This window comes from Lipotes vexillifer, unplaced genomic scaffold (assembly GCF_000442215.2).
Source record: "Lipotes vexillifer unplaced genomic scaffold, Lipotes_vexillifer_v1.1 scaffold263, whole genome shotgun sequence".
NCBI classification, from domain to species: domain Eukaryota; kingdom Metazoa; phylum Chordata; class Mammalia; order Artiodactyla; family Lipotidae; genus Lipotes; species Lipotes vexillifer.
This window is the reverse complement of record NW_006796752.1, coordinates 2,488,487-2,510,562: the sequence shown is the minus strand read 5'-3', so window position 1 is coordinate 2,510,562 and position 22,076 is coordinate 2,488,487. Positions and strand designations below refer to the sequence as shown.

General features: G+C 40.5%; 2 protein-coding genes across 2 annotated transcripts in view; one reads left to right on the top strand and one right to left on the bottom strand.

Moving 5' to 3' along the window:
- Nucleotides 1-22,076, top strand: part of MCF2L2 (MCF.2 cell line derived transforming sequence-like 2) — a 199,095-nt gene that overhangs the window by 109,049 nt on the left and 67,970 nt on the right. The window contains exon 15 of the mRNA XM_007468974.1: nucleotides 6,152-6,237. Coding sequence (XP_007469036.1) covers nucleotides 6,152-6,237 — 86 coding nt within the window. The remainder of the gene's footprint in view (nucleotides 1-6,151; nucleotides 6,238-22,076) is intronic.
- Nucleotides 11,111-12,571, bottom strand: B3GNT5 (UDP-GlcNAc:betaGal beta-1,3-N-acetylglucosaminyltransferase 5). Its single transcript, XM_007468926.1, has one exon. It carries the CDS (start codon nucleotides 12,542-12,544, stop codon nucleotides 11,399-11,401), a length of 1,146 nt encoding a protein of 381 aa, XP_007468988.1. The 5' UTR covers nucleotides 12,545-12,571; the 3' UTR covers nucleotides 11,111-11,398.

The window sequence follows — 22,076 nt, the reverse complement described above, 5'->3', positions numbered from 1 at the left end:
CTTTCCCTAGTTGTTTCCCCTTTCCACAAAGCTTCAGGACCAGTTACGCCTGTCTCCTCAAGCCCTCCAAAGGGCTTCAGTCTATAAAATGTCCTAAAACCTTCCTCTTTCCTCGCCACCCCTCCCCTCCCTCTTGGAAGTCTCCTCCCCATGCAGCTGACCTGGACTAGAAGTGGGAGGAATCTGAATGAGCTAGTTCACAGCAATGCATGGCTGAGTGACTGACAGCCCCTTAACCCTCCTGCAAACACTTGCCATCTTTTCAAACGGACTGACTGCCCTGTTATCTAAAGGAATCTTTAGGTAGTGGCTTCTTCAGGCAACTCCAGCGAAGTGTACGAAGAAAAGATGTGCTGGAAAAAGGCCAACGAGAGGGAGCAAATAGGACAGACCAGCCAGGTAGGAATTCACTTGAAGGATAGATTCTCAAGGTGGTTCCTGTTCTTCAGAAGTCCTTCTTATTCTCCACATCAGAACCCACTGAATCTCAAAAATCAGGAGGGTGGGGTTTCCCCTTTCCCGGCAGTACCATCGATGGAGAGGGGAGGCTACTCTTTTCCAAGGTTGATGTTTTTCCCTCTGGGAAACAGAGTGTCTCTAAGGCCACCCTAGACTGAGGCTGGAGGTGACTGCCCTTTGCAGAGGTTTCCTTCCCTTTCCTTCCTGCTCTCCTCCTCTGAGCTGTGCCATTCTATAACTATTCAGTGATTCTTACTTGTTATACCTCTTTTACTTTCTCAGGTTTTCATAATTAATTTGCAATCCCAGAAAAGACTTAATAACCTTAAACGCTTCTTTCAATGATCACTTCATGCTTTAAATGAAGAGGGTGGTTCAGCTCCTTACCTGCCTTACCTTTTCTCTCTCAGAATTAGGTCTAGCAGCTTTCCTTTTTAAGAAATGTGATAATATAATAAATCATACTTTTACCTTAAATCACCAGATACCATCTCTTTAAAAGAGCTGGAGCTGAAATTGCTCTCCAAGCATTCCTAAAATCATAAAGGGAAATCACCTAACTTGAGGGAAAAATTTGATTCTGTTTCAAATGTTGCTCTCTCCCCTTTGGGGAAGAAAAAAAATGTCAATAATCAATTGAAAATTACCTCTTGATAATTTTTTAAATATAAGTTTAAAAAAGATAGATTCTTCAGACAAATTGAAATAAATTTTTTTTTTACAAAAAAATTCCTTCAGGTTTGGCACTTCACCTGTTTTGTTTTTTTTTTTTCAAATTTTGAAAATATTTCTTTCTTCAAAATATGGGGAGACAAAACAGCTTCTATGTTGCTGAGAAGATACAGGAATTCATCATTAAAGGTGATCCTAGAAAACCTGCATGTGGGTTGGTGTCATTTTGAAACCAGAGAGAGGCTAGTGTGGAGGTGGGGGTCAGGGAGTGATGCTGGGCCTGGAGCAGCTGCCAGCCTGCCTGCCTTCACTGCCACCCTTCTTCAGAATAAAAGGAAAGTCCAGGAGGAGGGAGTCTCCTACCTGATTGGCCTCCCAACAGAGTAGTTTATGGGTTGGTTCCCTTTCAAAGCAGTTGACTGAGAAAATCCCTTCTTTGGTGCCCTGGGGCATCCCCAAGTCAGGGTGACTGAAGGGAAACAGGATATGATTTCACAAGAAACTTAGTGCTCTGCTTTAAAATCACCTCACTGTATAATTCACCGAGGCTCATAAGGAAACCCTAACAAAGAAATAAAGCAGCAGTTGGTGGGGTGGTCTGCGGTCAGTTTTCTCTGTCCATTATTTGAATCAAAGGACCAATATTTGAAAAAAGCAAGCATTTATTTGAATATGCTCTCTTCCTCCTAGAGCTTTCAGGAAGCTTAATTTAAAATTTTCCCAAAAGTATTCTGGCTACAATTGAGCTTTCATCTCAAAATTGGAAGCAATAGCACTCATGTTGGTATTTTATATTATAAGCAGAGAAATGTTTCATAGCCAAATGAAACATCTCCTTCATTTTACACAGAAGGAAATGGATGCCCAGGGAGATTAAGTGACAGCCAACATCTCCCAGCTAATGAGAAATATGGGGTCCAGTAGCAACTATCCAGCAATTACTGAAGGTCAGCATGTTGAGTGCTTTCCATAATTACCTATTTTAATCCCCACACAGTAGATATTAAAGAGCCAACCATAAATGTCATTTATTCTTTTCTTTGTGCTAAGCATTTTAATACATTATCTCTAATTACCACAAAAACCTTCTGATGTAGATGTAATACCCCTATTTTACTGATAGAGAACTAAGGTGCTACCCAAGGCCACTTCTTTAAAAGTAAGCCAGGGGGCTTCCCTGGTGGCGCAGTGGTTGAGAGTCCGCCTGCCGATGCATGGGACACGGGTTCGTGCCCCGGTCCGGGAGGATCCCACATACCGCAGAGCGGCTGGGCCCGTGAGCCATGGCCGCTGAGCCTGCGCATCCAGAGCCTGTGCTCCGCAACGGGAGAGGCCACAACAGTGAGAGGCCCGTGTACAGCAAGAAAGAAAGAAAGAAAAAGAAAGTAAGCCAGGGATTCCCACCCAGATTTACCTCTCACACCTCAGTTTGCGTTCTTTTCACTCTTTAAGAGGTTTTCAAATTACAGATCACAATGGTGATAGTGAACTCAGTTTGGTGGGTTCACCAGCGTTTTAAAAAAATAAATAGGTGAACAGAAGGGAATGGGATAGAATTTAAAAATAGAATGTATCCCATCACAAAATCACACAAACATTTTTCAGTTATACGTACATCTGTTGTATATTTTTTCCCCAACACCAACAAACAGTTAATTCTGTACTGTCTACTTGGAGATAGCATCAGATGCCAAACATTGAGGGCTCAGCCTTATAAGACTGCTCTCATGCCCCTTCAGAGGCCAATTGCAAACCCAGGTTGTCACCTGTGCTTCTGAGACACTGGCTGGCTGTAGGTGCTTCCTAATAGTTACCTCATTAACGTAAACTCAAGTGTGGTTGAAAGGGGTTTGTTATAAATATCAAGACACTATTACAAGAAATTTAAAGGGTTTTAGGAGCTCTGTGCCAGAAACAGGATGAAGACCAAATATATATTTCTTATTATAAATCACAGTATATGTGTATAAGTATTATTATGTAAACATTTTTCCTGTGGGTTGTGGTCAGTTTTTAAAGCCACTGCACCAGAACTAATCCAGCTAAACCTTAGCAAAACACTGGTATACAGTGCAGTTAACTGCCAGCTCTTATTAAAGCAGTCCCCAGATCTGCTGTGGATCCTTCCCATACAGTCTCAAAAACATGGGTGTTGTATTCCATCAAACTTGATTGACAGAGTACTCTCCCTCCACCCTGACACCAACTGTCTCACATGTGGCCACAAGAATATGGGTTGACATGACCAAGTCCATGCCTAAGAATTTCAGCAAGCCCATGAGGTCCTCTCATGCATGACAAAGTCTATAAATTAGAGGGACGTTATCATTCTGTATAAGATGATAAAGCCCATACCTGCACCTTAAGTCAGTGTTATTTTTCCATCACTATACTAGGTTGTCATGAAATAAGAGACTCTACAATCCACCATACTAACACTAGATCAATAGAGTTGGAAAGAGCACAATTCATTTCACAAGCATAAGCAAGTTTTACAGTGAGAGGGAGTTTTGTTAATAATGGTGGTTACTCTTTCTGAACGTATTGCATGTTGTGGATTCAAAGATGAATAAGGCTGGAGCTCAAAGTCCAGTGAGTGTTTCTGGCACAGTAACAATCACAGAGGAGGAATTAGAAAGGGATGCAATGTAACATTAACTGCCATAGTGATTAGTGCAACATTACATAGAAAATGTGAAGAAAGAGCTTTGGTAGTGTAGTGAAAATACCTAGATTGGTTTGAATCCAGGGACTGGTATTTACTTCTGTATATTGACTGAAATGAAAAATATATTCTAGTCTCTGGTCAAATATAGTTAAGAGACGGAACTAAAAATTTAGATTCTTATTGAAATGATATCCTATTTTAAAAGAAAAAATATGAACCTGAATGTAAGATTGCTCGTGTATTTTAGAGCTAAATTAACAAACTAGTATCCCAAATTCTCCTTTATTTGTTAGCTGGCTTTCTGGATATGATACCAGATTTGGGAAGACATCTATGAAAAGATAGAAAATCCATGGTTTTCTTTCATACACTGAACACTTTTAAATTGCTGTCTCTGTGGTCTGCATTGTGGATAATAAAACAGCCTTACCTTGACTGCTCTCTGTTAATCCAGGGAGAGGACTCTCTTGCATTGTCTACAACTAACTGAGCAGCCTGTAACTCTCACCTGTTTTGCAACGTTCTTCCTATCTGTTCATCTGAATCTTGGAAAAGCTCATCGTCCAACTTTTAGCTCTAATCTACAAGGGATCTTTGTTTAGTCATTAAATTTCCCTTAATAATACTTTTGCAAGAGGGCCCTTTCTAAATCTATACTCCCTTTTGTGAGAATGTAAAATAACTCATTTAAACAGAACCTAGCAGGCAGGAAGAATTCAAATGCTGGCTAATTATCTACTTGTTCATTATTGGTTAATACCCTTATAATACTCCCGTTGCTATCAATATGATATACAAATTCACTTCCTGGTTAAAATGATATTTTCTTGAAAGTAAATTGAGTGGGAGTCTTGTCTCTTTTTGAGAATTAAATGCTTAGTGTTATTCTTTTTTTTTTTTTTAATTGTTTGCCGCGTTATCTGGCATGTTAGATCTTAGTTCCCCGACCAGGGATTGAACCCGCGCCCCCTGCATTGGAAGCACAGAGCCTTAACCACTGGACTGCCAGGGAAGTCCGCCCAGTGTTCTGAAAAAGATCTACAACCCTAAGCGGCAGATAGTGCTGTTACAGAAGGGGGTCCCCTTCCAGGGCCCGAGAGCGGGCTGTTGTCTAAAACTCGGAAATGAATTGTCCAAGGAGACACACTTACTGACAAAGCAAAAGACTTTATTAGCATGGACATATATACACTACCAAATGTAAAATAGATAGCTAGTGGGAAGCAGCCGCACAGCACAGGGAGATCAGCTCCGTGCTTTGTGACCACCTAGAGGGGTGGGATAGGGAGGGTGGGAGGGAGACGCAAGAGGGAGGCGATATGGGGATATATGTATACCTATAGCTGATTCACTTTGTTATACAGCAGAAACTAACACACCATTGTAAAGCAATTATACTCCAATAAAGATGTTTAAAAAAAAAAAAGACTTTATTGGGAAGGGGCACCCGGGTGGAGAGCAGAAGGGTAAGGGAACCCAGGAGAACTGCTCTGCCACACGGCTTGCAGTCTTAGGTTTTATGGTAATGGGATTAGCTTTCCAGGTTGTCTCTGGCCAATCATCTCGCTTGGCCCATATTTGGTCTGACTCAGGGTCTTTCCTGGTGGCACATGCATCTCTCAGCCAAGATGGGTCCCAGCATGAGGGTTTCTGGGAGGTTGGCAGGACAGAGTAGGGCTGGCGTCTCCTCCCTCCTTTTGGCTCCTCCCGGATTTCCCCCCCACCCACCCCCAAGGTCTCAGCGGTGGCACACAGTAGAGCAGGGCTTCCGACCACCAGCTGGCTTTAAGCCAGCACTGGTGACCACTGTGCACTGGCCTAAGAAGGCAGTGTGATGCAACGGACTTGTGATTACCAGCCTGTGAAAGTGGACCCTGGACTTATCTCCTCTCGGTCTAGCTCTCTCTCTGGGCTTGGGCAGGCCACAACTTCTCCAGACATTGATTTCTTACCCAGAAAAAAAAAAACCTAAAAAAACAAAAAAGAAACATTGAATCAGATGATCCCTTTGGTGTCCCTTGTAGCAAACTCTGAATCATTTTTGTGAATCAACAGGGAAGGGGGAAGAATACAATGTTAATAGTCCCTTCATTTAAGGAAAAAGGATACCTGCTTTTGTGAATAAGTTTTTGATGTTCCTGAAGGAAGCCTCAAGGGGAAACTGTAAAAGATCCACAGAGTGGTTGGGGATAACCCAGGAAAGAAAGAGAAAAATGAGAAACTGAATATGTTGCTTATCTAGAAAATTAAAAACAACAACAAAACAAAGACATTTAGGAATAGAAAAATATAGGTAAGAACCCTCCTCCCCCAAACAAATAGATGATCTTACCAAAATTTCTTTCACTTCAGAATGAAGAAATACCTGAAAGCAGTCATGATCGGGAGAACCCTGAGCCAGAGCAGCTTGACAGTTCCAAAAATCTTTCCCCCAGCAGGTAAGATTGCACATCTCTTTGTAGAAGTCATTTTAACCCTTTAGAGGGTGGGGGTAATGGGGGAGGAGGGTAGGGTATGCTCTGTTTTAAATCTCATCACTTATCTTTCCTAGATAAAATCACATATTTATTCTTTATACTAACCTTCATTGTGTACCGGAGAACAAAACTCATGAATCTCATAAAAGCAACAAGCAAGAGCTGAAAATGGCATCTCATAAACCAGGCTTCCTAAGATACTCAGTTTTTAAAAACAGTGTATTATCAAGAAAACAGTAAATGAAAAACTATTGCTAATATTGATTGAATTATTGGTTTTAAAGCATTTAAAGGATATAGGTTCCCCATAAACACAATTTATACAAATGTAATGCTATTTTTGGCCTACAGCAAGGTGTTTGCATGCATGTGAATGCTCTGCAGATCAGAAAGCCTAAATTATGGCAGTTAAGACCAAAAGCATGAGAGGAAATTCATTTTTTAAAAAATTTTCCTTGTACTCAGAATCCGCATCATTGCTTCTATTCTAGCCTTTGTCACATTGTTTTACCCACACCATTTGACTTATTCATTTATGAGCTGCTTTTATCCCAAGGGTCTATCATGTTTAGCTCTTAGCAGACCTCCAAAAAAATGCCTGTAGAATGAATGAACAAACATCTTTAGGAATTTGCCCCTCGATTAAAGCCAGTATTAGTTTAATTAGATTACTTCCTAGTCTTTCACTTTAAGGTGTACTCAAGGAAACATGTGGGCTCTTACTGGTTGAAATATACCTTTGAGTTATAGAAAATGGCCCAATTCAGCCTATCTGAAAGTGTATTTACTTGGGTTATGTGTGAAAAGCACCACCTGGCAATGTATTCTGTTGTTTTCCTTAAGTGACTGTATATCATTGGGGACTTTTCTATGACTACAACCATACTTACTTTTATAATTGTAATTTTATAATTCTTATAATGAATCCTTTACGTTAGTTGATGAAATATTGTATTAATTTACAGGAAATGATTAAATTATACTTCTAATGAGAAATGCAAATGGGAGAAGTTACAGCATTTAATGAAACAAAAATATCTAAGATTCTTGCAAAAGAACTTTGAGAAAAGGCAAAATTAGCCAGTGGATTAAGGAGACAGGAGAATCTATAAGACTACTGTTTTAGTTGTACCACCAGCTTTGAATAAATACTATAAGATCACCATTTCGCTGCAACAGTTTAATCTATATTTCCTTATTCATTTTTGATTTTATAGATTTGAGTTTTTATGTATAACTAATACAGATTTGTTGGGCTAGAGTTGATAGGTACAATATGCTTGGCACATAGTAAGCATTCAGATTTTGTTGAATAAATTATAAGCTTTTAAGTAGTGCAGGTAAAATGTTATGCCAGATAGTGTCCATTAAGGGTCCTGAATAATTAATCTCTTTTCATTTTTGGATGGCTTGCCAGAATAACATTACTTTATTATATTTGGAAAAAATAATGATTCTAAGCACTATGAGATAGCATTGTGCATAATCCCTACATTCATAACTTATATTTTAACTAGGAAAAAACACATGAAATGATTCCTAGGTAGCACAATAAAATATTTGATTAAATATATATTTTAGAGGGAGGGGAGGAGATGCTTAATGGAGGAGCAAAGGTAGGGTTGTAAATCCAAGATTTCAACAGCTTCAGGAGAAACAGTGTTCCTAGCAAGGGAAACCAATTTATGCAAGGTAAGGTCATGAATGAGATCTGTGATGGGTAATAGTGGCAGTGGGAAAAATAAAGCTACAGGGAATGAAGGAGGAAAAGAAGATTAGATAAGGCCTTGAAAACCAGATAGAAGAGATTAGATTTGATGCTGGGGCAGTAAGGAGCCTTTGAGGTCTGGAGCAAAGGAACATCATAATGAAAGCTGCGACTGAGGCTAGTCCAACTGCAGAATGCAGTCACTGCAGGGAAAGCAGAGTCAAGGAGACATCTAACATTTCTCTCATTATTACAGAAGAATGAGTAACCCTGTCTGATTCTCACTGTAGCTATGGTATTCAATTAAAGTCCCCAAAATAGTTCAGCTTAACTCTTCTGAGTTATCATCATTTTAGTCCCAACTACAAACACCCCAGCCATGCCTTGCAAGTAAAAGTTCTACTACAACCAAATAATTCAGATGCTTCCAAGTTTTAAAAAATATATAGATTGAATCACACCATGTACTATGCTAAGAATCAAGCCAGAATCAGGTGAAAAGCAGATGAGCACATACTATGTACAGATATACTGAAACACCAAACACTGCAGAGCAGGCCTAAGAATATTCCTAATGTTAAGAGACTAGGGCTAAATTTGAATCAACTGTTGGATAGCTAATGATATCAAATAAAAGGAAAATATGACCTTTCAAATGGTGTCTTAAGGCACTACGGCTATAGATAGGTTCTTATTTCATCTTTTCCTGAACAATCTATTAGGAAAGAAGAATTCCCCCACTTAGACATTCCAGCATAAATCTTTCAACAAACAAAAGAAGCATTTTAGATGGCTCCACAATGCAGAGGGCACAATAATCCTCTATCGTGGGCACAGCAGCAAGTCTGAACAGGAAATAGGATTACGATCATGTACTACAGACCTCTCTGACATTAAACAGAACTAGTTGATTATATAAACAAATGGTGTTCACACAGGAGTTTAAAAAGCTTTGCGAAAATACACATCTGTTGACAATTTTCAAGTTGTTTATTGGAAATCATAGATTTATTTTTAAAAAAACCCTCTATTTTGCCATATAAGCAAAATTCAAATAATATAAATATTTAACATTTTGGTATAAAATTAATAATATGGAAAAAAGACGCAAACCAACCAAGAGGTAAAACGTTTTTAGCAATAACACTGTGTATAACTGTCAATTGACCATCCAGGCTAAGAGTTTATTTTCCCTTTATTGATGATTTTAAAAGACAGCCTTGCACTGGAGCACCAAAAAGTTTTTTCCTTCCTTTTTAAAAGGTTGGAATCCTTTATTTACAATTAATCTTCTCAGTACTTAAAATCTGATGAAGGAAGAGTCTAGCAATTTCCTTCTTATTAAAAAAAGGAAGTGCCTTCATATTTCCTTCATATTTAACTGTTTCATTCTATTTTAAGCAAAAGTAAAAAGATGAACACAACTGAGGGGAGCTCTTTCACAAATAAATAACTGTTTCACAAAAGTATTGCTGTAAACAAGATCATTTTGATGGCCACAGAGACACTGATGTTTTCAACCAATGGCAAATTTAAACAGTTACAAGTATAGATACACAGGGCATATATATGGCCAAAAGGCAAACGGTTATTAAAGGATCAACTAATAAAAATTAATTATAAACCTGCTTTGTCAAAATGCGCTTTTGTTCTCTCCAGTTTTTTAAACTGGTCAGAAAATTAAAACTGTAATGATCTAAAAACCCTGAACCTACTCTGAAAGTAACTAAAAACTAGAATGTTTGATACCATAGTTTTGACATGAGTTAAAAATTTTAAATTATCTGAGCAATCAATGTAAACAAGCTTCAATTTTCAAAATAGAAAAAAATTAACAAAAAATTTCTGTAAACATTGAGAAGCTACCTGCAACAAATTATACGTATCATCATCCAGTTGTGTACACTGAGAATTCTTTTTTAGTTTTTTTGCATGTTTCAGGCATCTTACTAAGTGATACATCTTAGTTTTCCCTAACAGGAGCCTCTGCAGACAAAGGGTTTATAATCAGTTCAACTGCTTTTGCTGAAGTCACTATTTTGGCTTTCATATAATCCCCCTAACAACAGACATCACCTAGTTCTTTCTGTAGTGAGGGGAGGTTGTTTGCATCATAGCCACATTTTTATCCTGCTCTGTAAAATAAATGTAACGCGCTATTGGATCTCAGCCACACCTCTTTGATTACAAGAAAGCTATAGCTTTACAAATGCTTTAAATCTCATTCTGGTGACTTTTCTATCACTTTCATTCTACTTTGAAGTTGGAAATATTTATAAGTTGAAGATAACCTCTGACAGTTGTTGTGATGAAAGAGTAGATTTTTTTTTAAATACTACAGCTTCGATTTGATGTTTAATACTCTCAATTTTAAAAGCTGAACTCAGAACAAAGTACGGTGGTTTATGAGACCCTGTTGGAGAGGGGTAGTCTAATTTTAGTAATCAATACAATTTAGACACGAAAACTTTTATTTTATAAATTATGGAGAAAGGAGGCTTTTAATGTTCTATCTTTCCTTTTGAATTCTTCTTCATTATTATATTCCTCTATGTAAACTTACATTCAAATAGCTGCCTTAAAAGCAGACCCATATTGAATATTTAAAAACCAGTTGAAAAATTCATTAAATTAAAATCAGCTTATTCGACTTAACAATGATCTCTCTAGAGAAGGACCCCATGAGTAAGACACTGTCCATGTTTTGTGTCATTTTCTAATAATCGAAAAGAACCATAATAAAGTACTAGTTAGGGCAGAACTAATGACTTCTCAAATTTCACATTAAACTTTGAAAAAAAGATATGAATATATTTAAAATGACTCCAACACTATCCAGGGAGAATAGCTACATGGATGTGACAGTAAGTGATTTGGCAGTTTATAAAGAAATTGTGTACATTTTCCTAAATCTCCTCTGAAGAAGAGGAAACTTTCTTTTACCAGATTCATGTACTTTCTTCTATGCCAATCCTCTCCTGCCTCCACGAACTCCATCAAGTGCTCTTTACTCAAAATAAACTTATATACCTGGTCTAACAATATATCCATTTCTTTGAAATGCTGTACTATACACTTACTTGGTATTTTCCAAAAGCAGTTATGCTAACACCTAGGCACCTTAATAACTTCTCTACACCTTTAATATACACGTGGTACTGTGAACTTGAAATTCCCCTTAGTTTTGTTTTCATAAACCTTGTCTAAATATAAATTCCTTGATATGAATTTAGGCAATGAAGTAGATAAGTTATATTGAAGGGCTTCTAGAATCAAAGAAACATTCTGATAGGGCTTTCAGAATATTTCTTTGTTCTTCATATTCATTTCACTTATGGTATAGACAAACATTTAAAGGTTTTTTCATCCACGTCTGGCTCAGTGACAGTGAAAACATACAACATTCAAGTACTATTAGGCAAAGGCAGCCCTACACGGATACGTATCCACATAGGTCAGTTTGCAAAGGAGGACTATCTTAATTATTCTGCAGTATATTTGACCAAAGAAACCTTTTGAAATCATTTTTACTCTTGGGTCTGTGGCATCCTTCCAAAGGTCCTGAAGGTCATCTACATGCCCATGAGATGTCATCATTTTTTCATAGATGCAGGGATGATAAGGAGTTTTACCTTCCCCGGAGAAAAACACATGGTATTGTGGTACTATCCCTATCTTATTGGCACAGAGGCCCATGAACACATCGTCTATGTAAAGACTAGAGTTAAGTGTCTGTGATGCCTCATAGACTTTGGCGGCTACATCACCAGAGATCACGTAGGCGGCTCCTGCAGTATAGTCAGGGTAAGCCGGCCACTGGTACATTTCATAGGAGACATAGTATTTGCTGCTTTTGTCTCTGACGGGAGGGGCACCACGATGAACACGACCAATCCAAAAGTCTTGAACACCAATTCGTTCTAAACTTTGAAGGTATTCGATAAGATTTGGCATGTGAATAAATATGTCATCATCAGCAGTCATAAGGAATTTGGCATGTGGACAAAAGCTATTTGCCCAACTGAACTGCAGAAGAAATTTAAGAGTAAGATTATAGAAAGAATCAGCAAAGGCTTGCTGAATTATATCATTGTACATCTGATCTTCCCAAACCAGTCTTCTCTGAAGTCTTTCTCTTGTCAGTGGGTCAGAAGGTGTTCCTAAGACAAACAGAGTTTTAATGTTGGCGTTAAGTTGAGAGCGAACATACTTCTCATTGCCCCATGTTTTCCTAATGGCAGAACGGCGATTGTAGTTTTCAGGAGCCGTCTTCACAAACAGTAAGAGCAGGACGTCTTGTGTTTGACACTTCTCCTCATGGTTTATCAAGTACTGGTATCGAGGAGCCCCATCCTCGCTGCGCTTAAGAGACAGGCTATCATTCACAAAGTCGTAGCTATTTATGAGGTATCTGTAAGAGTAGGACTTCATATGGCTCACGATGTGGTTATCGATCGATATCCAGAAGAACATGAGGCTTAGTACAAAACAAGTGGCAAATAACTGAATAAATTGCCATTTTTTTACTCTCCTGCCACTAACAAACATTCTGACGTCCATTCAGGTCTGTTTTTATTTAGGGTCAGTTTTAAATGGGTACTTCCTTCTTCAAGACCATAGGACTTTGTATTCTTTAGAACAGATGTGCATGTTGGTCATTAAAAATGTAAACGGAGCTTCTTATTTCACAAAATATTTTAATACCATTTTTTTCGGAAATGGGAGAAAACGGAACACACTGCAGAATGAGGACACTGGCACATCAGAATGCTCCCACTCTGACATCCTTCATTAAGTTCGGGATTGGCCTTACGCAGCTATTCTGTGTACTCCTTTTTGTGAAAGTTAAGTGCAACCTATTAGATTTAGGAAGAGAAAAAATGACAAGAAAATAGGTTACTGAGTTACCAAAAAGAAACAGACTACTCTTAATTCCTTAAAAACAATATGTAACCTAACTGATCTGGACAAAAGGTGATGGGGCAGCTGGTGTTGCGTGGAGGCATACAGCTGTTTATTTTTTCAGGGGAATCCAGGGAAAGGGAAAGAACCACTCTCTACCATCTTCTCATTCAGAATACAGAGACCCTTTTCTCTTTTCAACCTTAAAAAAAAAAAAGCATCCAGCATGTCTATCATCTTATATACTTAAAGTTAAAATTTCTCAAATGGGTGTATCGATGAATCTATTGACTTGGAATATAGTCAGGGTGACAGCAGCTATATAGTTCAGGGAAAAATACTGAATGAAAAGGAAGTTCCTAATAGTAAAAATCCATTAAAGCTTGCCCCAGACAAGGCAGGAATAGGAGTAAGATTTTTTTTTTTCAAATCAAGGTTCATAATCAAGGAGTTGAGATATGCTTCTCAAAAGCATAGTCCAAACTCTCTCTAACCAAAGTGACTTTTCTGTACAGTCATCTTCTTTCTGTACTTTTCCATTTGGAAACTCCACAGGCACCTCAAATTTAACATGTTCAAAACTGGGAAACCACAGGATTATAACCAACAAACACTGTCTTTGTAGTCAGGCAATTTGAACACCAGTGGTGGCTCAGCCACTTACTGTATGTTGTACTTTATCATGCATCTAACCCAGAAATCTAAAAAATTCTAATAACACTGCTTAATTTGAAGTCTGAAATGGGAAGATTAAATGGGAACATACATAGAGGTATAGATAGAGGAAGGTAGATAGATAATAATTACCTGCACATGGGGGTACTCAAATGCCATTTCTACTGTCTTCTCCCCTAAAATCTGTTTCCATTTTTTCTTTGTGTCTGACTACACTTCATGTGTCTGTGCCAGAAATCTGAAAGTCCTCCTTTCCTTCCTCTTCTGTATCTAATTATTTAATCTTGTGAATTGCTTCTTCTAAACCTCTCTTCACCCTTTCCTGTCATCTTCACTTCTCAGTCAGACCAGTACAGCTGACTGAAAGATCTCTGGCCAGCCCATCCTCCCCACAGAGTGACCTTTCTAAAACTCAGATCTAACCATGAGACTACCTGAGCTCTTGAAACCCCTTCAGATGCTCTCCACTAGTTGACAGTGTACCAAATTACTGGCTGAAAGCTCAGACACCCTTGCTATTTCACACACACCAGCCTTTGCACCAGCAGTCCTGTGGCCTGTCAGCCTCACTCCCCTTGCTAAAGGAAGTCTGCTAGTCCTAACTAAATTCTACAGGCATCCGCCTCTGGGAAGTCTGAATTGGGCCCCCTGCTCTTACCTGTACTGCCATAACACCTTCTTTTTTTCTCTTTTTTTTCAAAAAATTTTATTGGAGTATAGTTGATTTACAATGTTATGTTAGTTTCTGCTGTACAGCAATGAGTCAGTTATACATACACATATATCCACTCTTTTAGATTCTTTTCCCATATAGGCCATTACAGAGTATTGAGTAAGAGTTCCCTGTGCTATACAGAAGGTCCTTATTAGTTATGTATTTTATATATAGTAGTGTGCATATGTCAATCCCAATCTCCCAATTTATCCCTCCCCCACTTTCCCCCCTGCTAACCATAAGTTTGTTTTCTGCATCTGTGACTCCATTTCTGTTTTATAAGTAAGTTCATTTGTACCATTTTTTAAGATTCCACATATAAGTGATATCATATGATATTTGTCTTCCTCTGTCTGACTTACTTCACTCAGGATGACAATCTCTAGGTCCGTCCATGTTGCTGCAAACGGCATTATTTCATTCTTTTTTATGGCTGAGTAATATTCCATTGTATATATGTACAACATCTCCTTTATCCACTCATCTATTGATTGACAGTTAGGTTGCTTCTGTGTCCTTCCTGGCTATTATAGCCACAACACCTTCTTACATCCATCTTCTTGTATTGAGATTTTTTATTTAACTGCCTCTGCCCAATTACACTGTGAACTCTGACCCAAGGCACGAGATAGATGCCTTGTTGTAGATACCCTACCTCAGCATCCATGTCAGTCCCTGATACCCAGTAGGCGTTCTCTGAACGCTGGTGCAAAGAACCATGCTGGGGGTGGAGCCACCTGTCACTCAAACAGTTGGTCACTTGGGAAGAACTGGGGTCAGGATGCCCAGCCAGGTACCACCTCAGATGAGGCCCCTGCCACCACTGCCTGCCACGTGTCCTCCCTTTCCTCCTACCACTAGGAGACAGCACCACCCTTCCTCGAGGATTCTGTCCCCAGTGCTTACCACAGTTAAGATGCAACCTTTTGCCTGGAGAAGCAGGCTCTCCCCTCGGGCTTGACACATCGGTCTCCTGGGCTTTCAACAGACTGACAGGGAGAGGACAACGCTGATTCCAGGATGTCCAGGCTGGCGGAGTAGCTGAGCCCACATCACAAGCCCCGGGGCAAGGGCTTTGCTTTTGTGCCCAAAGACCTCATCCTCAAGTCCCCTACCCTTTGCCCCTGATAAAAAACCAGTTGTACACACTGAGAGCACCAGGCAGTACCGGCCTAACCTGGGCTGTGGGAATTCCTTCTTGACTTCAGGCCTTTCACATCCCCCCAGGATTACTCCACATGAGGGTGATAACTGCAAAAGCCAAGCATGCGAAAAGTCCAAGGAACACAGGAGATTAGAACCAAGCCTCAGTGAGACTTTGTCTAGAGATAATCAGCACAGGCATCTTATCCCCAAGGGTAGAGATTTTTAAACTGCTAGCACCACTTAGGAAGCCACAAACAGCTTTAAAAAAAAAAAAAAAGGAAGAAAAAGGAAGAACAGAATAGAGAATGGCAGAGTACATTGAAAGTAGTAAGTATAAGTATTGTTTTGTGAAACTTTAAGTGTTGTGTGTATATACCTTTAGGGTTATAAAGTAAAATGCATTTTTATTGTGCTTTACTGTCAAAAAAGGTGAGGAATACTATTCTAAGGGCTAGATCAACATTGGTAATTTCCCCCTTAGTTTGGCTGGTCATGGCGGACCGAATGCTCTAGGGTAGGGTGAAGGACAGCAGGAAGCATCCATTTCTGATAATGGCATCTGCCTACACTTTGCACAATCACTTTCACTGGCTTGGGGGGAGTGGGTCACTTCCTCTCGGTCTTAACAGTGCTCACTTAGATAAGGTCCATCTCTGAAGGCCAAAACCCCCTTCTACTTCTTCCACGATACATACTGAAGGAACTGGAGGCTTAATGCGAAGTAACAGGGAATCCCTAACGGCAGACTTTAAGACAGCATAAGTGTTTAAGAATTCTCAGAAAATTCTCAATTGAAACTAATCTGCTGTTTCTATTGCAAGAGATCCTGGGAAGGAAACGAAGAGGAGAGTAACCTTTGGAACCACAGGCAAAACTAGCTTCCCATTTCTGAGCAGCTGCACTCAGTAGTATGTTCCAAGGGCAGCTTGCTTTGCACCTATTCACAGTTGTTTACAACCCGGAGCTTCTTGCTAGACAATCAGCCCACCAGCCCAACTCCGCCAGCACCCACTCGCACACTGCGCTCACAGAGGCCCTAGTCTCTCTCCCATGAATGGGGTCTATTACTCACCCGGGTGGAGTGTTGCTGCTAACATTGCTACTACAGCCAAGCAGCCAGCCCATAACATTGGTTTTGTCCCCTCCCTACCCCGCCATGTATGTATTTACCTCATTTTCCTACATTTCTTCAGTTGTTCCCAGTTGGCCTCTAAGAGTCACAACTGTTTTCTTAAAAATGAAAAAGAACTTGTCACAAAGCCAACAACCCACGCTGCTTCTTTAGGCTTAGCACAGTGTGTGAAGTTCTAAGACACGGTTTCTCCACCCGCAGCTGCTTGAATTGTTGGAGCCACTGTTTACGTCAGTCATAACCAAGTCTCCCTGATAGTGTTGATGTGATGAGGGGAAGACCTAGGAATGGTAAACGGCTCTTTTAGAGGACCCAGCTTCTCTTATAGCAAAAGAACACCCCAACTCCTCCAAAGTGAACTTAGTCACTAGCCCGGCCTTTTCCAACCAAAAGCAAAAACACCTCCATGGTCTAAATTCATTTGTTACAACTAAATAACATTGCCCCAGCCCTGGCTTTGCTGATGGAGACCACACACAGGCAATCAAGGCCCACCCTCTGGTTCACACAGCCACAAAGCTTCTCTAAAGCACATCCTCTAGCTTCTGTATTCAAAGTGCTGGGTTGGGGGCTATAGAGAAGCCCACAGGCCTCCCTGACCTGGAGAAAGAAAATGCTAGTCCTAACAGGAAACAAAGCGATCCCAATAATGATTGTGAACTCAGCAACCATCCACAACAGAATGCTGTGGGTGCAGCTTCCTTTGTGCCTGCAGTGCGGCTGGGTGACCAATCAACAGGTTGGAACCAAGGCTACCCGGTTTGGGGCCAGATTTATTGTATAACCTCGGGCACCCCTCACTGCACTCTGCTGTGGTGACTTAATCTGCAAGCTGGGGGCAAGGATCAAAGTATTGTTACGGAGGGGATATAAAAATTACAGATGACTTCAGAGCCTGCTGAGAGAACAGGACAAAGAGCTGGTTAGAGGAAAATATGCAAATATTTGGAATATAACTTGGGTTTGCTTCTATCTGGATTGAGAAGGAACAGATATTCTTAGTATTCTCTTTCCTAATAGAAGAAGTCAGAAGAATAAGAACAGAAGTTGAGCAGGAACATCAGAAAAGAAGGTAGCAGACCCCACCCCAAATACTTTTCAGTCTGGGAGCTGTGCCCCTCAGCCACTCAAGAATATTTCTTCACGGAGAGAGCTCTTTAAACTTTTCTGATTAAAAAGAACAGAAACAAAAATAATGAGTGCATCTAGAGGTACTAATGAACCCTGATTTTTTTCTACTTCACTCCTGCTGTCAACCCATTTCTTTGTTGAGTCTACTTTTGTGATCCTAAAATATTACGCAAAATCTGCTGAAAATTTTGACATTTTAATCAAGATGATGAGGTCGGCATTTTAAGTTCAAGTTAAACACCCTCAGTGTCCAGTGTTTCAGTTAATCCTATAAGTGTGTAAGTATTTGCTATGGAAATATCCCAGGCACAGTGGGAGTCATGAAGTCGTATTTTCTAGTCTCTGCTCTGAAAGCACCTACAATCTAGTTGAGACAAGACTCATGGTGCCCATGTGAAAACACAGTTCCCCCAGACAGCAACGGGGATGTCACAGTAAGGTACAGGCAGTGTGTTGGCACTAATCTGGGTCATACCAACTCCAGGCACAATAGGAGTGTCCCCAGGAGTAGAGATCAGTGACAGTTGGATCAGAAGGGCCTGAGGATGAACAGGATTTAGGTGGCTGCAGAAGGACAAGCACTCTGTTTCAGGCAAGAAAGGAAAGAAACAAAATATGGCAAATACTTGAGAAACAGGCATGTGTTTGAAAGCAGGAGGTTGGGGTGTACTTATGGAGAACCTTGAAAATAAGGCAGAGAAGCCAGTGAGTGCCCAGGGCAGCGAGTCCCAGAAGTTTCCCTTTTTGTTTTTAGTGATAACTCCCTTGTCAATATTTATTAAACTTTATGCAAAAATCTGGCAATGGTACGCAGGATGGATGCAGGATGCCTGGAGATCGGACACTGGTTATATCAGGGCCTCGTACTGAAGCAGAATGAGGAAAGGAGGGTCTAGTCTAGGATGATAGAAGTGGGGAGGGAAGGAAGGAATAAAGAAGACCCTCTCAAGAAAAACAAAACCCCAGTGGTACGTGATGAGTGACAAGTAAAGGAGTAAAGGAGAGGAGAGAAACCTAGTTTCAAGCATTCCTGACAAAAGAGGGAACACTGGTCTCCTGAGTTAGGAGTGAGGAGGGGACATGTTTGGCTTTAGGCTGCGTTGACTGAGATGTTGGAGAGACAGCAGGTAGAGAAGTCCAGTAGGTAATCTGAGCCTGGAGGCAGACAGGACTGAAGGTCCGGTGGGCACCCTGCATGTAGAGACGATGGAGGCTATGAACATGGGTGAGCTCTCCAGTGGGGGAGCTGAGCAGAAGCCTGGAACAGTAAACTCTGGGGAAGGAGAAGGGGGGAGGAGTAAGAAAAAACAGGAACTAGCTTAAAGGGCTGGTCCGTCAGAAAATTAAGATGGGGTAACAAAGAAAATTAAGATGGAGACAGTCGGAAGGCAGGACGTAAAGGCTAGTCCTGGCGCTCGAGTGGGAAGACAGACGTGGAGCAAACAGTGAGAGCTGTGCCGGGAGCGCAGGGGGCTCTCAAGGTGGGGTTGGGTGGAGTTAGGGAAGGCATCTTCCCGGAGGACAAGCAGCACTGAATCTAGACCTGAAGGCTGAGTAATGTTAACTAGAGAAACCAGTGGGTTTGAATTCAAAAATGCATATATTTTTGTGTCCACTCCTTTGTTTCTTGACCACTGTTTCTGGCCATCATTGTGATATATTAACAACACCCAATCTTGGGGAAACTGTATTTCTATGTCTTATCCAGTAGACATACAACACTCAGAAGCCTAAGGAACCCTTGTTTTATGGTGTAGGTGCCATTTTGTTCACGTTACTTCCCACACACTCAAGACAACTTACCAGCAAGAAAGTCATTTATGTGGCTTCACTTAGAACTGCATTTCTTCTGAAATTTCAAATTCCAGTCCACTCTCTCTTCAGCCACAACCTCTAAATATTCATCTGGAATCCTCTGTGCCCCCACCTGCCCCCTAACACCCTGGGTCCAGCCAGCCATCTCCTGACCTTTCTTCTACCTGCCTCCCTGTCTCAGATGCAGGATCACCTGGCATCTTTGCCCTCCTCTCCCTGGTTCCTGGCCTTCCACCCCAGCAACCCCAGACCTTGGGTCATTCCTGTCTTCTCTACAACACCTGCGGGCTGCTGGAGAAACATAAGGCACCGGGCAGACAGCATCACCACAAGTGGCGATATCCAGCTGTGGGCAGAGTACTCAAGGCTGTGTGGCGGTCCTCCACTTGTCCTGGACCTTCTCCCTCTCCCAGGCTCTTCACCAGCCATGCTACATCATTCCCCCTCTCCCAAGGCCTGTCCTGCTCCTCTTAGCTGATGACTTCCCCTCCTGCCTCATAGAGAAAGGAAAAGACATCACACACATTCTCACCATCTCATCCCACATGCGCTTCCTCTCCGGGAATTCCCCAGGCTGGCCAGCCCTCTCTGTTCCCTCTATAAAGCACACTGACCACTGTCAGGCGAGGGCAAGGGAGAGGCAAGTGAGGCAGTCGTTTGGGGCACAAAATATTAAAGTGATAAAAGTATGACTACAGACTAATGATGCTCCTCCAGTAAGTCACAGATTTTTTTTAAAAGCCTCAATACTTGATACTTTTATGCTTAAGCTTTCATGACTTAAAGTCCCATGTGAGACACAATTTTTGGTTCCTTTCCAGGCCTAACTCAAAGGAAAGAAAGATAACATTTTCTCTCCCATCTTTATGTTGCATTTTGTTCTACATTCCAAGTATTTTTTTTCCTGGCTTGTTCTGATCATCTATTCCCTATTAAATATAGCTAGAATCAATCCTCAGGAGCCAAACTGCCATGTTAAAGAAATCAGGAATAAAAAGCCCTGAATTTACTGGAAAGGCTATAATTTGATCTTCTTAGATTTTTTTCTTAGTAAATTAGTTGTAGGAATTGGTGCTGAGAAACACAACTGGTTACTGTCTAGCACTATCTCCCTTTCTATTTGCTCAAGAAGGAAGGAAGCAACCTGAAATGTGAATTTACAACTCACATTTTAAGTGGGAAAAATTAGATATTCTCTCAATTATATTTTATTCTTTAATCAAATTTCCAATATAAGGCTGTAAAAAAGGACAAATTCCACTCAACAGCTGTCTTTAGGTGTTTTGTGGCTGTGACTAGCTATGAAACTTTAGCTCAAGCCATGGGCAAAGATTACAAGCCATTTGGAATTGTTATCCCTCCACAAAGAATACATTTTTAGAGTTAGTTCTTGATCCAGTGTTAGTCCAAAGACTTTAAATTTCAACTCTGCAAGCATGGATATGGGACAGTGGGAAAAGCTGGTTATAAAATGTTTTGCTCCCCACTTATGTAGACTAAGTTATATGTTTCTTTATAAGTTAAACATGGGTGTCGATTTCTGTTTGCTGGTTATGGGAAAAATAAAGACAGGGAAATACAAAATGACCAAACAAGTAAAGACAGGCTCTAAGTAAAGATAAGCACTAAGGAAACTTAGTTTCCTTAGTGACAGAGGGATTATAGAATATATTATATTTCAGAGGAATTATATTAAAAGTTGCTGAAATTTCCCAGTAACCATTTTGATTATACAGAATTTGAAACAAACAAAAAAGCTGAAATATAAAGAGGGTCTCAGAAAGGTCAAGCACTTACTTTTCTAAGCTTGGCCTTCTGTATTCGTTCTTGAGGCATATTTGTTTGGGTTGACAGGGCTGCTTGCTCTTTAAATACAATTCTTAACAGTTTTGTTCTTGCCTACTTAAGGAACAAACTTCTCCTTATGCCCAGTCTAGCAATAGTTACTAACTTGGTGTGTTTACTGTGCACCAGGCTCTGTTCAGAATGCTTTACATATATAGTAACTCTTTAAGTCTCACAACAACCTATGAGGGAGAAATTATCTCCCCATTTTGCAGCAGAAGAAACTGAAGCACTGAGACATGGGATTAACCATGTAACCTCCATAAATTCCAGACCCTGTGGCAGCTCAGAAGCACCTGATCAGTTACAGCCCTGTCCCTGAGCTCCTCACCTGCCTTTTCTGGCACTGGCACAGCTGCTCTTCCTGGAGCTCCCAGAGGATGGGAGGACAGGGAAGCAGGTAGGGCAGAACCAAGAGAAGCAACCCAAGGCAAAAGATTTGCTTCACTGTCTAAAGTTTGGAGTCATTTATGTTTTGCTACCACCTGTACTTCGCCAGAGCTTGTTCTTATTTTCTTTGTAACATACCCTTTTCCTAACCTTCCATCTCAAGTTTCCCTCCTTCCTTTTCTTGATCTCAGTAGCACTAGACAATGGGCAAAAGTGACCGTGTAAGTCTGGGTCCTTTGGGTACATAAAGTCTTTCCTGCACAAGGAAGATTGGGGAATTTAAGGGTGGAGATTCAAAGTGGTAGAAGGGGGTAAAGAAAAAAGTAAGAAGGAGGGAAAGA

Bases quoted from the DNA above. Each gene is read 5' to 3' on its own strand.
- B3GNT5 (XM_007468926.1), bottom strand. From the start codon at position 12,544: ATGGACGTCAGAATGTTTGTTAGTGGCAGGAGAGTAAAAAAATGGCAA.